At 42.1% G+C, this 17,221-nt stretch overlaps 1 protein-coding gene across 5 annotated transcripts in view; it reads right to left on the bottom strand.

Annotated features, from left to right (window-relative positions):
* The window catches only part of HSDL2 (hydroxysteroid dehydrogenase like 2), a 60,711-nt gene extending 47,148 nt beyond the window's left edge, over positions 1–13,563 (bottom strand). For 2 of the 5 annotated variants that reach the window (XM_086315984.1, XM_086315986.1), the window contains exon 1: positions 13,276–13,563. Coding sequence is in view for 2 of the 5 variants with exons in the window: in XM_086315981.1 (XP_086172107.1) it covers positions 13,454–13,470 (17 nt within the window). In the remaining 3 variants the exon portion in view is untranslated. Of the gene's footprint in view, positions 1–8,210; positions 8,313–13,275 lie in introns of those variants that run through there. The other 3 variants (XM_086315981.1, XM_086315983.1, XM_086315985.1) reach the window with 2 other exon arrangements.
* Between the last annotated feature and the right edge of the window lie 3,658 nt (positions 13,564–17,221).

The raw sequence follows: 17,221 nt of genomic DNA, 5'->3' as shown, positions 1-17,221 counted from the left end.
AGGACTGATGCTGAAGCTGAAACTCTAATACTCTGGCCACCTGATGCAAAGAACTGACTCAATGGAAAAGACCCTGATGCTGGGAAAGATTGAAGGGAGGAGGAGAAGGGGGTGACAGAGAATGAGATGGTTGGATGGCATCACCGACCCAATGGACATGAGTTTGAGCAAGCTCCGCGAATTAATGATGGACAGGGAAGCCTGGAGTGCTGCAGTCCATGGGGTCACAAAGAGTCTTACACGACTGAGCGACTGAACTGAACTGAACTGAAAATGTGTTATAAATCAATACACACAAAGGGATACATTCAGCAATAAAAGGGAATGAAGTACTGATCTGTCCACATGGATGAACTTTGAAAACATGCTCAGTGAAAGAAGCCATCACAAGGCCTTCATAATGTATGATTCCATTTATATGAAACGTCCACAAGAGGCAAACCTAGAGACACACAGGACTAGTGGCTGCCTGGGACTGGGGGTGGGAGGAGGAGGGGTACGGGGTTTCTTTCTTGGATAGAAGAAATATTTTAAAGTTGACTGTGGTGTGTACACAACTCTGTGACTATACCATTTAATTGTGTACTTTAAATGGGTAAATTGTGTGGTGCGTGAATTACATCTCAATAATGATGTTAAACAAACAAACATAGAAAGCTGACAAAGAACTGTGGGTGTTGTTCAAAAGATTCTCTGATCCAAATGTGAGGGAAGTTCTCCGTGCCCATTCCCTTTTTTTATAATATATCCAACCACCCACTTTTAACTTTCTACTTATTCAGGTGTTAGATGAGAAGAAAACCTGAATTAAGTCAGAGCGGGAAACCCATTTCTTATTTACTTTCTAAAGGCATATAAAGTTCAAGGAGAAGGCTGAAGAGAGGGCAGCAAAGTGACAATGACTAGCAGAAAAAGGGGCAGTAACCAGAGACAAGGGTAACAGATAAGCAGGCTTGCTAGGAAAGAATGTAAGGCTTTTGCCAAGATCAGAAAGACTACACTTTAGAAGCAAGTTCAGAGGTAAAAGTGGGAGAAGTGTTTCAAAACAAGAAATAAACGGTTTAATAAGAAAGAAGGGGAATAAAGAGGTGTTCTTTTTACTACTTTTAGTAAAAAAAAAAAAAAAAAACCCACAAAATACAAAAAATATATATAAATAATGTGTAAAGCTTAAAGATCAAAATAAAAAGCATACCAAGAAATAGAATATTATCAATACCCTAGAAGCCACCTGTTTACTCCTCTCTATCCTTCTTCTTCCTTCCGACCCACAAAGTAACAACTACTTTAAATATTATTACTAATTTCCTTGCCTTTTTTTTTCATTATTCCTAATACCTACTTATCTATGTCTAAGCCAGGGGCCAAATCCGACCCTCCATCTGTTTGTGTACAGTGTGGGAGCTAAGAACAGTTTTGAACACTTATGTGTATGAACACGTATGATCGATTTTGAACCCCAATTCAGCAAACACTATTTCGCTATTATAAATTGAACTGTATTCACCAAAATACAATTGTACCTCCCTGTCATAGATTGAATTTTATCTACCAAAGTGTTAGGGTATTTTGAAGTCCTAACCTCCAGCATCCCCTAATGAGACCTTATTTGGAAACAGGGTTGCTGCAGATGTAATTAGTTACAATGAGGTCATACAGGAGTAGGAAGAAAAGAAAGTGAAGTCGCTCAGTAGTGTCCAACTTTTGGCAGCCTCATGGACTGTAGCCCACCAGGCTCCTCCATCCACGGAATTTTCTAGGCAAGAGTACCGGAGTGGGTTGCCATTTCCTTTTCCAGGGGATCTTCCCAACCCAGGGATTGAACCCAGGTCTCCCACATTGTGGGCAGACGCTTTACCGTCTGACAGTAGGTGGATCCTTACTTCAGTTTGACTGTGCCTTTGTAAGAGGAAGAAAGACTACATACAGACAGACACACAGGGAGGACACCGTGTGACGAGAGAAGTGGAGAGTGGAGTAAAGCAGCCACCAACTAAGAATGCCAAGGACTGCCGATGATAACCAGAGCTAGGGAGAGGCAAGTAAGGGTTCTGCTCATAATTTCAGAGGGAACACTAGCATTGCTAGGGCACTGCTAACACCTGGACTTCAGACTTCAAGTCTTCAGAACTTAAATCTCCATTTGAAGCCACTCAATCGGTGGTCTTTTGTTATGGCAGCCCTAGGAAATAAACACATTCTTTCTTCCCCTCAAAAAAGAATTTCATTTTTGTTGTTGCTGTTTGTTGTTTTAGTTGCTAAGTCATATCTGACTCTTTTGCGCCCCCATAGACTTCAGCGCACCAGACTCCGCAGTTCATGGGGTTTTCCAGGCAAGAATACTGGAGTGGGCTGCCATTTTCTACTCCAGGGGATCTTCCTGACACAGAGATGGAACCTACATCTCCTGCACTGGCAGGTGGATTCTTTACCAGGGAGGAATAAAGGGAGCCACCAGGGAAGCCCAAGAATACTGGTGTGGGTATCTTCCTGACGCAGAAATTGAACCGGGGTCTCTTGCATTGCAAGTGGATTCTTTACCAGCTGAGCTACCAGGGAAGCCCTTCATACAGTATATGTCATTCTATAGTTTGCTTATTTCACAAAACATGGAGACATATCCATACTGGTGTAAACAGTTACACTTACTTTATTTAATATACAATATTTTGCATATGAGCATGTCCATGGGGTCGCAGAGTCAGACACGACTGAGTGACTGAACTGAACCGATACTATTAGGTATTTAGTCATTCTACTGTTTATGGACCTTGAGGAGGGTTTCCAGGTTTTTTTTTTTCTTTTTTTTTCCTATTATGAACAATGGTGCTAAAAGAATCTTGTACACTTCTTCCAGTCACATGTACAAGAGTTTCTCCAGGGCATATGCCGACCCGATGACCTACATTTTCCCCGACATGGACAACCAACAGTTCCAGTCTGAAAAGCCTATCTTTCCCACAGATCTTGAATGCCAGCTTTGTCATAGACTGAGTCTCCAGAAACAAACAGATCTATTTCTAGGCTCTGTCTTCTGTTTAATTTGGTTAAATGGATTGCACTATCTTAACAGCTTTCTTGGCTATACTTGGATCTTTGCTTTTCCACATATTAGAAATTAGCTTATTTAACTGCACATGCAAAATCAGTTGGGATTTTGATAGAATTCAATGGACAGAGGAGCCTGGAGGGCTACAGTCCATGGGGTCACAAATAGACACAACTGAGCGACTAAGCACACAGCACAGCAATGTGAGAAGAACCACCAGCTTTAAGACATTGAGTGCTCCAGTCCATGAACACGGTATTACTCTCTATTTCACACCCAGAACCACAGGATGTCCCTCTGTAATCAAAGGTAATATTCTGACCATCCAATCATGGTGTTATCAGATTTTCCCATTATTTAATTACTCTAGTTTCCCTCGCAATCAGTGCAAAGTTACTTAAAGACCATTTTTTATTATAGAATTTTCAAATATTTTCAAAAATACAAAAATACTGTAATAAGTATCCATGTTTATTTAACAATTCAACAACAATCACAATTTTGAAAATAATTATCAGAAAGCAAACCTCAAAAGTCATTTAATTTCACTTACAAACATTTCAGTATGTACCTCCAATTTTTATATAATAATGTCATTATCACAACTAAGAAAAGTAACAGTAATTCCTCAAAATCAACTAGTACCTATCCTTATGCAAAGTTTCACAACTCTCTCAAAAATATCTTTTTACAGTGGGTTTGATCAAATCAGGATCCTGTAAGGACTTTACATTGCATTAATTTGTTACAGACACACCTTGAGAGATTGCAGGTTCAATTCCAGACCACCACAATAAAGTGAATATTGAAATAAAGTGAGTCACACAAACTTTGGTTTCCTAGTATATAAAAGTTACACTTACATTGTGGTCTTTTAAATATGCTATAGTACTATGTCTTAAAAAAATGTGCATATTTTAATTTAAAACTATTTTATTGCTAAAAAATGCTAACCACCATCTGACAAAGCAGGGTTCCCACAAACTTTCAGTTTGTAAAACACAAAATATCTGCAAAGGGCAATAAAGGTACAGCACAAATAAAATGAGGTATGCCTGTACATCTTTTGAGTCTCTTATAATCTATAACAGATTTTAGATTTTCTTTATGCCATTTATTTGCTGAAGAATATAGATCTGTAGAACAACCCATATTCTGGATTTTGAACTTCTCATTTTTATAGCCATTGTACTGTACTTGCTGGCTGTTACTTGTGCGTGTGAGTGCATGCTAAGTTGCTTCAGTCATGTCCTACTCTTTGCAACCCCATGGACTGTAGCCCACCAGGCTCCTCTGTCCATGTGATTCTCCAGGCAAGAACACCTGCAGTGGGTTGCCTACCCTCCTCCAGGGGATCTTCCTGACTCAGGGATGGAACCGGAGTCTCTTACTTCTTTACCACTAGCGCCACCTGGGAAGCCCTTTTGCTTGTGTGCAGAAATCTAATTTTTATCATTGACTTTTGTATCCTGACAGTGTATCAGACTCTTATTAAATCTAGTAATTTAGTTGTACATTATTTTGATTTTCCAGTTAGATAATCATATCATCTGCAAATAATGACAGCATTATTTCTTTCATTTCAAGCCAAATATTTTTTCTTTCTTTCTCCTGCCTTATTTACTAAAGAAAGAAAAAAAAATGTTTCCAGATGGAAGGTCAGAGCTACAGGAAGAAATAAAAGCCAAAGATAAATTAAGTACAGAAATCTAAAAAAAGTTTTTATACTGCTAATTAGTAATAATATAAATGATATAATAAATAATAACATTTAGAGGTTAAAATAGAATTAAAATATATTATTACAATAACAAAAGTTAAACTGGAATGACTTAAGTTCAACTTTTCTAGATCCTTGTATTGTTTGGGGGAATGATAGAATTTTATGTACTTCAGACACTGGTAAGTTATATACACCTTTAAACTGTTTATGTTAAACATGATAAATACAAATTCCAGGTCTTAACAGTTTTTGTGACAAGAATGGGATTCTAAGAAAGACATGGCTTTCTAACAGAAAAAGGACAAGAAGTCCGTAAGACGGGTTGTAAAGTGAAAGTTGCTCAGTTGTGTCCAACTCTTTGCTACCCCGAGGACTACACAGTCCATGGAATTCTCCAGGCCAGAGTACTGGAGTGGGCAGCCTTTCCCTTCCCTTCTCCAAAGGATCTTCCCAATCCAGGGATTGAATCCAGGTCTCCTGCATTGCAGGCAGATTCTTTACAAGCTGAGCCACAATGGAAGCCCAAGAATACTGGATTGGGTAGCCTATGCTTTCTCCAGCAGATCTTTCTGACCCAGGAATTGAACCTGCATTGTAGGTGGATTCTTCACCAACTGAGCAATCAAGGAAAGACAGGTTAGAGAAGAGAAGAAGACTCCAGGAACACACTCTCACTCGTGGCAGAGGGAAGGGTAAGGATCACTGGTTCTTCTGCTAAAGAATCAGACCAAGAAGAGGTGGTATATTAATATTTATTAATTTTATTAATATTTATTAATACTGTAAGATGCAACAGTATTCAAATTACTACACTAATACAACTATCAATAATAAATCTACCAAGTACAGTTCAAGATTTCTTTGTACTCTCTTGTCCTTAGAGCAGATGTCTCTAAAGGTATACAAATTACTATGTTAAAATTATTTGAATTATTTTTCTATGTATATTTATGTGAAAAGCTTGACATACAGTTAAGGTCCTCTGTTTATGATGACAGTCCACTTTAGTTTATCACTTTCCCCTCATCTTTGATGAGGGATACTATAAAACCTATACTTGATTTAAAAGTCAAATCTGGAAATTCCCTGGTCGTCCAGTGCTTAGGACTCCTGTGCTTTCACTGCCAAGGGCCTGGGTTCCACCCCTGGTTGGGGGAACTAAGATCCTACAAGCTGCACTGTGTGGCCAATAAAAAAGTCAAACCTTATAAATGTGTGTATTGAAAGAAGTTCAATCCTTTGTCTATAGATTCCTTATTTTCCACTTACCCTTATTATATTTCCTTTTTTAAAAATATGCAGACACACACATATATAAAACATATCCTGTGTGTATGTGTAATTTTCCCTTCCTTTTTATACAAAAGGTAGTATACATAGTGTTAAAGTAATTTTTAAATGTAAGTATTTAGATGAAAACGTCCCAATTATTGCTTTAAAAAGCCCTATCCATAGCAGATACAAACTATTACATATAGGAAGGATAAACAACAGGGCCTACTGTGTAGCACAGGGAATTGTATTCAATATCCTGTGATAAACCATAATGGAAAAGAATATGAAAAAGTAAAAGTGAAAGTGAAGTCACTCAGTCATGTCCGACTCTTTGCGACCCTGTGGACAATAGCCCTCCAGGCTCCTCTGTCCATGGGATTCTCCAGACAAGAACACTGGAGTGGGTTGCCATTTCCTTCTCCAGGGGATCTTCCCAACCCAGGGATCGAACCCGGGTCTCCTGCATTGCAGGCAGATGCTTTATCCTCTGAGCCACCAGGGAAGGGAAGCCCCATCCAATGATGGAGGTAGGTTAAATAAATAGAACATTAAAAGTGAGAAAGATCTAAATGTACTGAAAATATGTCCCAAGACATATTAAATGACAGGTAAAAATAGCAAGATGCAAAACGGGGCTTTGCTACTATTTTGTAAAGTGGGGAGTGTGTTTGTACGTGTTTAGGATTGTGTACCCAAATATGTTTATAAATACACAGAGTACCTTTGGAAACCCACCAGAGAGTAAGTAGGGGATTGAAAGTTAAGAATAAGGAAACTCACCCTTCTGAGGTGTTTAAGTCTTTTGGCCACGTGCCTGTATGTTTCAAGCTAACTTCAGAACGAACATGTCACTCAGCTCAAAACATCCATACAGTACATAAACGGAAAACAGAATGGGATGGGAGGAGGATACAGAGTTTACTTCTCAAGTCGAAAAAGTTCTGGAAACTGGTTGCACAACAGTGCAAACATATTTAACACTACTTAACTGTACACTTAAAAACGGTGACGATGGCAAACCTTATGTGTATTTTAGCACAACTTAGTATCATCTCAAAGTAAAAAAAAAAAAAAAGCCTCGCCAAAGACACTCATCCTTTAAGGTTAGCTTAGTTTGTTACTAACTTGAAATCCCTTTTTAAACACCCCTTATTTTCTCCTTCCAGAACCTCAGATATGCAGATGACACCACTCTTATGGCAGAAAGTGAAGAGGAACTCAAAAGCCTCTTGATGAAAGTGAAAGTGGAGAGTGAAAAAGTTGGCTTAAAGCTCAACATTCAGAAAACGAAGATCATGGCATCTGGTCCCATCACTTCATGGGAAATAGATGGGGAAACAGTGGAAACAGTGTCAGACTTTATTTTTCTGGGCTCCAAAATCACTGCAGATGGTGACTGCAGTCATAAAATTAAAAGACACTTACTTCTTGGAAGGAAAGTTATGACCAACCTAGATAGCATATTCAAAAGCAGAGACATTACTTTGCCAACAAAGGTCTGTCTAGTCAAGGCTATAGTTTTTCCAGTGGTCATGTATGGATGTGAGAGTTGGACTGTGAAGAAGGCTGAGTGCCGAAGGATTGGTGCTTTTGAACTTTGGTGGTGTTGGAGAGGACTCTTCAGAGTCCCTTGGACTGCAAGGAGATCCAACCAGTCCATTCTGAAGGAGATCAGCCCTGGGATTTCTTTGGAAGGAATGATGCTGAAGCTGAAACTCCAGTACTTTGGCCACCTCATGTGAAGAGTTGACTCATTGGAAAAGAGTCTGATGCTGGGAGGGATTGGGGGCAGGAGGAGAAGGGGACGACAGAGGATGAGATGGCTGGATGGCATCACTGACTCGATGGACGTGAGTCTGAGTGAACTCCGGGAGTTGGTGATGGACAGGGAGGCCTGGCGTGCTGTGATTCATGGGGTCGCAAAGAGTCGGACACGACTGAGCGACTGAACTGAACTGAACTGAACTGAACTGAACAAGTGGGGGACTCATTAAGTGCACAAGAGTTTCGGTGACCTTTCACCCAGAACTCGCGACTTCCAGCAGGACACACAGCTGTATGTCTAAACCCAAAGTGGGGACCCTCTCCAGAGGCGGCGGGATACCTCACTCGGGATCCTTTATGTGTGAGATATTAACACGACTGACACCCTGAAGTACATACCTCTGCGCTACTTTTCACAAGTTACCGCAGGTTAGACGAACACTGCATCGAGGGCCAAACAGCGTTCCAGATCGCTCCGAGCAGTATCATTAATCCTCCCACATGAAAAAGAATGTTCATATCCTTTTCCATTATGGTTTTGAGAGAGTCAGTTCCTAGGCAGGTTGATAAGAAGTCCGGGGTTCCCCAAGGAGAGAGGGGTCTGGGGTTCTCCAGGAGGAGAAAAGGACAAACTTTTTTTTTTCCTCTACATTTCTTAGTCTTAATCACATAAAATGTTTATTTTTTTTTTTCCTTTAAGCCCAGAACTGATGATAACACAACAAACAACTCAGTTTCAACTTTGTACTAGGGATTATATAACAACAAAGTATCCTGCTTGAGGACAGTTTCTCCTTCCTGAAAACCTTCCTATTAACCCTGATATTTTAGAATGTATATTATGGGAGTGGGTCTGGTAGGATCTTTCTATTGTTAAATTCTAATCTGTTATCCTAAAATGTAAATTGTGGGAGTGGGTCTGGTAAAAATTTTACAACCTTGAGACATTCTTTTGATTTACTATAATAACTAATTTAAAAAGTATATAACTCCCTTGCTAACACTAGCAAAGGGAGGCGTTCTCCGACCCCTTCTGATATCTATGTCAGAAGCTTTCTCTGTCTCTTTTCTTACTTTAATAAAACTCCGCCACACAAAAGCTCTTCAGTGATCAAGCCTGATCCCTGGTCCCAAAGCTAACTCTTCTTCGGAGATCACGAATCCGACATTGTTCCCCATAAGCTATCAGTTTATATATATACATATATATGTTTGTGGGTTTCCCTGGTGGCTCAGACGGTAAAGAATCTGTCTACAATGCAGGATACTTGGTTCTATCCCTGGGTCGGGAAGATCCCCTGGCGAAGGGAATGGTTGCCTGGAGAATTCCACGGACAGAGGAGCCTGGTGGGCTACAGTCCATAGGTTTGCAAAGAATCAGACACAACTGAGCAACTAACACACACATACATGTTAGTGTGTGTGTACATATATATGTATAATTGACTCACTTTGCCATACAGCAGGAATTAACACAACATTGTAAATTAGCTATACTTTAATAAAATAAATTTAAGAAAAAAAAAAAAAAAAGCTCTACTCCTTTGCCTTTGGTCCACTTGGATTGATTCCCAGTAGGATGAAGGGCATTTTCACGCTGAAGGTCTCAGGCGTTGGCACAAACAAGGGCAAAGTCCGCTTTCCTCTTAACCTGAAAACCACTGGGTCTATACCTCCATTTCTAAAGCATCAGAACCAGAGTATAGAAGGTGAGAAAGCAAAAAGATTCCAAATTCCTCATTACTACTGGTAGATGACTAAAACTTGCTAATGCAGAGTTAGCACTACAATTTACCAAAATTCCCTAGTACCTCAAAATCATGGTAAATGTGATGAATCTTTAACTATTTAAAGAAAAAAAACAATCACTTCAAAAAACACTATACAAGTTAAAGTTCATTTAGAAAAATAAACATCTGAAAGTAACAAAGAAAATTCTGAAAAAAAAAATCCAGATGAGGCAGTAACTAGCCTTCCAAGATACTAAAACACTTTATAAAATTAGAGTAATTAACATAATTTAGCACTGGTACATGAACAGATAGACCAAAGTAATAGAATAAAAAAGATCCCTATACATACAAGAATTCAGAGGTGGAATTTTTAACAGAAAGAACAAATAGTCAGTAAATGGTGCTGGAAAAACTGTACAGCCAGCCATCTGAACCAAAATGAAGTGGGTTTCCTAACTCACTTGCTATGCTGAAATCTGAGTTGGTGGGGAGGGGGGAGGGGGAAGCCCACAAAAATTCCAGAAGAATACTTATAAATTTAAAAAATCTTTGTTTAAGATGGCCTTTTATAGCTTTGTCACAAAAACACAAAAGTCTTAAAAGATAACTTGATTATCATTGATAACTCTGATTCAATAAAACCACATGGTTCTGCATGATAAACAAATAGCATCATCAAACTCAAGATGCAATGAAAAAACACTGAGAAAAATTTTCTAACATGTATGATATAGAACAAATTACTTTTCAGTAGAGAGATCTCAGAGATCAATCAAAAGCCTAACTGTGTAAGCCAGGCAAAGGGAAAGATACACAGATGGTTTTAAACCAGGATTTCTCAATCTCTACACTATTGACGTTTTGGACAAGATAATTCTTTACTGTAGAGGGCTCTCCTGTGCCTTATAAGATGTTTGCCAGCATCCCTGGACCCCCCATTAGATGCCAGTAGCACCCCCACTACATTGTGACAATAAAATGTGTTCCCAGATATTGCCTAATGTCCTATGGGAATCAAAAATACTCCTCAACAAGAACTGCTGCTTTAAACATATAAAAAGATCTGCTTCCTCACTCTTTGGTGCAGATTTTAACTATAATGAGGTGCCATTTTTTTCTCTAGTTAGATTTTTATTATCAAAACAAGTATTTTTTTTAATCAGACATTTTGCTGTTTACCAGTATATTGGGTTAGGAAATCGCATTAATTCTTTTCAGCGTGCAACCTCTTTGGAGAGCTTTTGGTATTAACTATGACCTGCCTCTTGAGAAATCTGTATGAAGGTCAGGAAGGAACAGTTAGAACTGGACATGGAACAACAGACTGGTTCCAAATAAGAAAAGGAGTACGTCAAGGCTGTATATTGTCACCCTGCTTATTTAACTTCTGGACTGGAAGAAGCACAAGCTGGAATCAAGATTGCTGGGAGAAATATCAATAACCTCAGATATGCAGATGACACCACCCTTACGGCAGAAAGTGAAGAGGAACTTAAAAGCCTCTTGATGAAAGTGAAAGGAGAGAGTGAAAAAGTTGGCTTAAAGCTCAACATTCAGAAAACGAAGATCATGGCATCCGGTCCCATCACTTCACGGGAAATAGATGGGGAGACAGTGGAAACTGTCAGACTTTATTTTTGGGGGCCTCCAAAATCACTGCAGATGGTGACTGCAACTTCTTGGAAGGAAAGTTATGACCAACCTAGATAGCTTATTCAAAAGCAGAGACATTACTTTGTCAACAAAGGTCAGTCTAGTCAAGGCTATGGTTTTTCCTGTGGTCATGTATGGATGTGAGAGTTGGACTGTGAGGAAGGCTGAGCGCCGAAGAATTGATGCTTTTGAACTGTGGTGTTGGAGAAGACTCTTGAGAGTCCCTTGGACTGCAAAGAGATCCAACCAGTCCATTCTGAAGGAGATCAGCCCTGGGATTTCTTTGGAAGGAATAATGCTAAAGCTGAAACTCCAGTACTTTGGCCACCTCATGTGAAGAGTTGACTCATTGGAAAAGACTCTGATGCTGGGAGGGATTGGGGGCAGGAGGAGAAGGGGACGACAGAGGATGAGATGGCTGGATGGCATCACTGACTCGATGGATGTGAGTCTGAGTGAACTCTGGGAGTTGGTGATGGACAGGGAGGCCTGGGGTGCTGTGATTCATGGGGTCGAAAAGAGTGGGACAAGACTGAGTGACTGAACTGAACTGAACTGATCAAATTTGAAATGCTTACATTCTTTGCTCCAGCAGCTTCATTGCCAAGAATTTATTATGTGGATACACTCAAATATGTGAAAAACAAGATATGTAAATATGTGAATACAAGGATAATCATGGCAGCAAAGATGGAGTAACAGAAGACTAGAAATGATCTCGGAGAAGGCAATGGCACCCCACTCCAGTACTCTTGCCTGGAAAATCTCATAGACGGAGGAGCCTGGTAGGCTTCAATCCATGGGGTCGCTGGGAGTCGGACAGGACTGAGCGACTTCACTTTCACTTTTCACTCTCATGCATTGGAGAAGGAAATGGCAACCCACTCCAGTGTTCTTGCCTGGAGAATCCCAGGGATGGGGGAGCCTGGTGGGCTGCCGTCTATGGGGTCACACAGAGTTGGACATGACTGAAGCAGAAATGATCCGGTATCCAATGATGAAAATTAAAGTGAAAGTGAAGTCGCTCAGTCGTGTCCGACTCTTTGCGACCCTGTGGACGGTAGCCCTTCAGGCTCCTCTGTCTTTGGGATTCTCCAGGCAAGAACACTGGAGTGGGTTGCCATTTCCTTCTCCAGGGGATCTTCCCAACCCAGGGATCGAACCCGGGTCTCCTGCATTGCAGGCAGATGCTTTATCCTCTGAGCCACCAGGGAAGGGAAGCCCCATCCAATGATGGGGGTAGGTTAAATAAATAGAACATTAAAAGTGAGAAAGATCTAAATGTACTGAAAATACGTCCCAAGACATATTAAATGACAGGTAAAAATAGCAAGATGCAAAACGGGGCTTTGCTACTATTTTGTAAAGTGGGGAGTGTGTTTGTACGTGTTTAGGATTGTGTACCCAAATATGTTTATAAATACACAGAGTACCTTTGGAAACCCACCAGAGAGTAAGTAGGGGATTGAAAGTTAAGAATAAGGAAACTCACCCTTCTGAGGTGTTTAAGTCTTTTGGCCACGTGCCTGTATGTTTCAAGCTAACTTCAGAACGAACATGTCACTCAGCTCAAAACATCCATACAGTACATAAACGGAAAACAGAATGGGATGGGAGGAGGATACAGAGTTTACTTCTCAAGTCGAAAAAGTTCTGGAAACTGGTTGCACAACAGTGCAAACATATTTAACACTACTTAACTGTACACTTAAAAACGGTGACGATGGCAAACCTTATGTGTATTTTAGCACAACTTAGTATCATCTCAAAGTAAAAAAAAAAAGCCTCGCCAAAGACACTCATCCTTTAAGGTTAGCTTAGTTTGTTACTAACTTGAAATCCCTTTTTAAACACCCCTTATTTTCTCCTTCCAGAATTGAGAGTTCTGAACAAGTGGGGGACTCATTAAGTGCACAAGAGTTCCGGTGACCTTTCACCCAGAACTCGCTACTTCCAGCAGGACACGCAGCTGTATGTCTAAACCCAAAATTGGGACCCGCCCCAGAGGCAGCGGGATACGTCACTCCGGATCCTTTATGTGTGAGATATTAACACGACTGACACCCTGAAGTACATACCTCTGCGCTACTTTTCACAAGTTACCGCAGGTTAGAGGAACACTGCATCCAGGGCGAAACAGCGTTCCAGATCGCTCCGCGCAGTATCATTAATCCTCCTACCGCCGGGTCAGGGCCACCCAAGCTATCCACTCCGCCTGGCCCGGTTTCCTCCCCCACGGAGCCAAATTATGCTTACCCAGTGTTGGGCAACATGATTGCGGCAGATCGAAGTCAGAGGCGACAACGGACTCAACGAGCGACCACAGAAAGGCTGATTTTCCCCCAGCATTTAGCCCCGCCCCAGACCCCGCCCCTGGGGCCCCGCCCCCGAGCTCTGCGTGGAGGTGCCGGGCGCTCCAAGAGGCGGGAGGTGGCTGAGTGCGCCTGCGCACGCAGTGGGCCTCGGTGGCGCGCGGCGCTGGTTTCCCTCTCTCCGCAGCCTGCCCTCTGGAAACAGGCGCTACGCGCAAGCTCTGTGAGAAACAACTCCGCCCCGCCCCTCCTGCGGGGTCTCTACGGTGACAATTGGTCTCCAGCCTGCGCGTCTAGAGGTACTGGGCGCGTCAGCCGCCGAGTACGCCTTTTCCCGGCCTATGAACGTTTCCGCGCTGCCACGCGGAATTCCTTTGCCGGGGGGGCGTGGGGAGGATGGCCATTTGAGATGTGCATTAGGGACCTTGAAGGCTGAGATGCGGCTTCCCAGCGGACTTTGGCTCTTGGTCCCCTCGCCGTCCACGCTGGCACCAGGACGCCTGGCTGCCCGCGCGCCCTGGGAGGCCCGTCTTAGGAACGCTTTTCCTGGGCAGATAAACACACTCTTCTCCTAGAAGCCGGCCAGCGGCGCATTTCGACTCTCCCACTGAATCTGGACTAAAGCCAGCCGGAGTGCAGCTAGACAGCCCTGTGGTGAGGAGTAGCTTCTGAATCAGAGCTCTGCAGTAGTCAGTCTTGCCGAAGAACTCAGAGTTAACTCTGATTTTTCTACTCTTTGTCAATATCTCGGCGAGGAAACATCCAGGCTCAGTGCTAGAATAAGGTGAATTCTGGGACTTAGTATTGCTTTTGTAGTATACCTTGGCCGTAACTCAGCTACCCTAATGAACTAGAGACTGGCACAATACTTTTAGGGAGACGTGAAGAAATTCTGTTTTGAAGAGGTTCAGTTCAGTTCAGTCGCTCAGTCGTGTCCGCCTCTTTGTGACCCCATGGACTGCAGCACTCCAGGCTTCCCTGTCCATCACCAGCTCCCAGAGCTTACTCAGACTCATGTACATCGAGTCGGTGATGCCATCCAACCATCTCATCCTCTGTCGCCCCCCTCTCCTCCCGCCTTCAGTCTTTCCCAGCATCAGGGTCTTTTCCAAGGAGTCAGTTCTTCCCATCAGGTGGCCAAAGTCTTGGAGCTTCAGCTTCAGCATCAGTCCTTCCAGTGAACATTCAGGACTGATTTCCTTTAGGATTGACTGGTTTGATCTCCTTGCAGTCTGAGAGTAGAACAGGGTAGAACAAGGGTGAAGAGGTAGAACAGGATAATGTTGTTATGTGAGGACTAGCTGAAGAAACTAACCTGGAAATAGGATATGTGCTCACCAACTCGATGCATATGAGTTTGGGTGAACTCCGGGAGTTGGTGATGGACAGGGAGGCCTGGCATGCTGCGATTCATGGGGTCGCAAAGAGTTGGACACGACTGAGTGACTGAACTGAAGTCTCCCTTTTATCAGAAGCCATTAAATATCTCTCTTTACTCGTTTATATCACTTTCCAGTGTCATAGGCATTTGAATTTTCCATCTATGATATGGTCCTTAGAGACTCCAGAGAATTTACTTATTCAAGAAGTATTAGCAATTATGGGTGCTAGTCAATGGAGATACAGCTGGACCAAGCAAAGCCAAGGTCTCTCCCTATGTAAGAGGAATGAGGAGTAACCAATGTGTTCTTTAGGCTGTCTAACTCTTTGCAACCCCATGCACTACAGCCCATCAGCCTCCTCTGTCCATAGGTTTTCCATGTGAGAATACTGGCATGTGTTGCCATTTCCTTCTCCAGGCAGTCTTCCCAACCCAGGGATCAAACCCCTGTCACCTGCACTGGCAGGCAGATTCTTTAACACTGTGTTGAAATATTGCTGCTACTGCTGCTAAGTCGCTTCAGTCGTGTCCAACTCTGTGGGACCCCATAGACGGCAGCCCACCAGGCTCCCCCGTCCCTGGGATTCTCCAGGCAAGAACACAGGAGTAGGTTGCCATTTCCTTCTCCAATGCATGAAAGTGAAAAGTGAAAGTGAAGTCGCTTAGTCGTGCCTGACTCTTAGCGACCCCATGGACTGCATCCTACCAGGCTCCTCCGTCCATGAGATTTTTCAGGCAAGAGTACTGGAGTGGGTTGCCATTGCCTTCTCCGGGAGTTGACATATTAGGTGTTCTGAAAAGAGTGATGATAGAAACTGTTAGGTGAAAAAAATCCTCTCCATTCATTCAAGAAAGTGAAGACAACCTACAGGACGAGAGAAAATATTTGCAAATCATACATCTGATAAGGTATCCAGAATCTATAAAGAGCTCTTACAACTCCAGCAAGGAAAAGATGAGCAACCTCCAATTTAAACATGAGCAAAGGACTGCAATAGACATTTCTCCAAAGAAAACGTGAACAACCAGCAAGCACATGAAAGGAGGCCCAACAGCATTAGTTATTAGGGAAACACAAATCAAAACCACAGTGAGATTTCACTATACCCCCACTGCTGCTGCTAAGTCACTTCAGTCGTGTCCGACTCTGTGTGACCCCATAGACGGCAGCCCACCAGGCTCCCCCGTCCCTGGGATTCTCCAGGCAAGAACACTGGAGTGGGTTGCCATTTCCTTCTCCAATGCATGAAAGTGAAAAGTGGAAGTGAAGTGGCTCAGTCGTGTCGGACTCTAGCGACCCTATGGACTGCAGCCCACCAGGCTCCTCCATCCATGGGATTTTCCAGGCAAGAGTACTGGAGTGGGGTGCCATTGCCTTCTGGATATTTGTAATAGAAAAGATGGAGCAACTTTCCTGGCAGTTCTGTGGTTAAGATTCCTCACTTTCACTGCAGGAGGCCTGAGTTTCAACCCTGGTGAGGGAACTAAGATCCTGCATGCCACCTGGTGCAGCCAAAAAAAAAAAAGATGGAAATTACTGTGTTGGCCAAGATGTAAAGTAGTTGACACCCTCAAACATTGCTGGTGGGAATGTAAAATAGCACAGCCACTTTGGAAAACAGTTTTGCAGTTCCTCCAAAAGTTAAAGCATAGTTACCAGCCACTGGATGTCTACATACAGAAGAGCAATTCCACTTTTGGGTATATACCCAAGAGAAAGGAAATGTGTTGAGAATAACCACTAGATGGCACTGGTATTTTAAAATTCTCAATTATATAATACTGCAAAACGTTAATTTGTTAACGTTGTGATATATGCTATAATCTGATTTGGATTAAGGCAAAAATAACATAAATTTCTTTATAGGATCGTTATAAAGGGGAAATAAGAGGATGCATAAATTTTAAGTTCCTTAAAATAATGCTTTATATCAGTGAAACAGGATGTGATGGTCTAATCTGTATTACTATTTTTTCAATTATCACAGAATAAGCAAATGTGCCTTCAGTTTGACTTCTAAAGTCTGTCAAGTTTAATTCTTCAGTGTTCGTGGTTTTCAAATACATAGATTGAAAATGAACTTAAATTGAAATATCAAAGGATATGTTAAAAGGGGCATTCCAGGTGGCACAGTGATAAACAATCTGCCTGCCAATGCAGGAGATTCAAGAGACTCAGCGTGGATCCCCGGTTGGGGAAGATCCCCTGGAGTAGGAAATGGCAGTCCACTCTGGTATTCTTGCCTGGAAAATGCCATGGACAGAGAAGCCTGGTGGGCTACAGTCCTTTGGGTCCCAAAGAATCAGACATGACTGAGCACACACACATGA

This window comes from Bos grunniens, chromosome 8 (genome assembly GCF_055505025.1).
Source record: "Bos grunniens cultivar Pamir isolate PY7600 chromosome 8, Bosgru_T2T1.0, whole genome shotgun sequence".
In the NCBI taxonomy this organism is placed as follows: Eukaryota; Metazoa; Chordata; class Mammalia; order Artiodactyla; family Bovidae; genus Bos; species Bos grunniens.
This window is presented reverse-complemented; position numbering and strand designations above follow the sequence as displayed.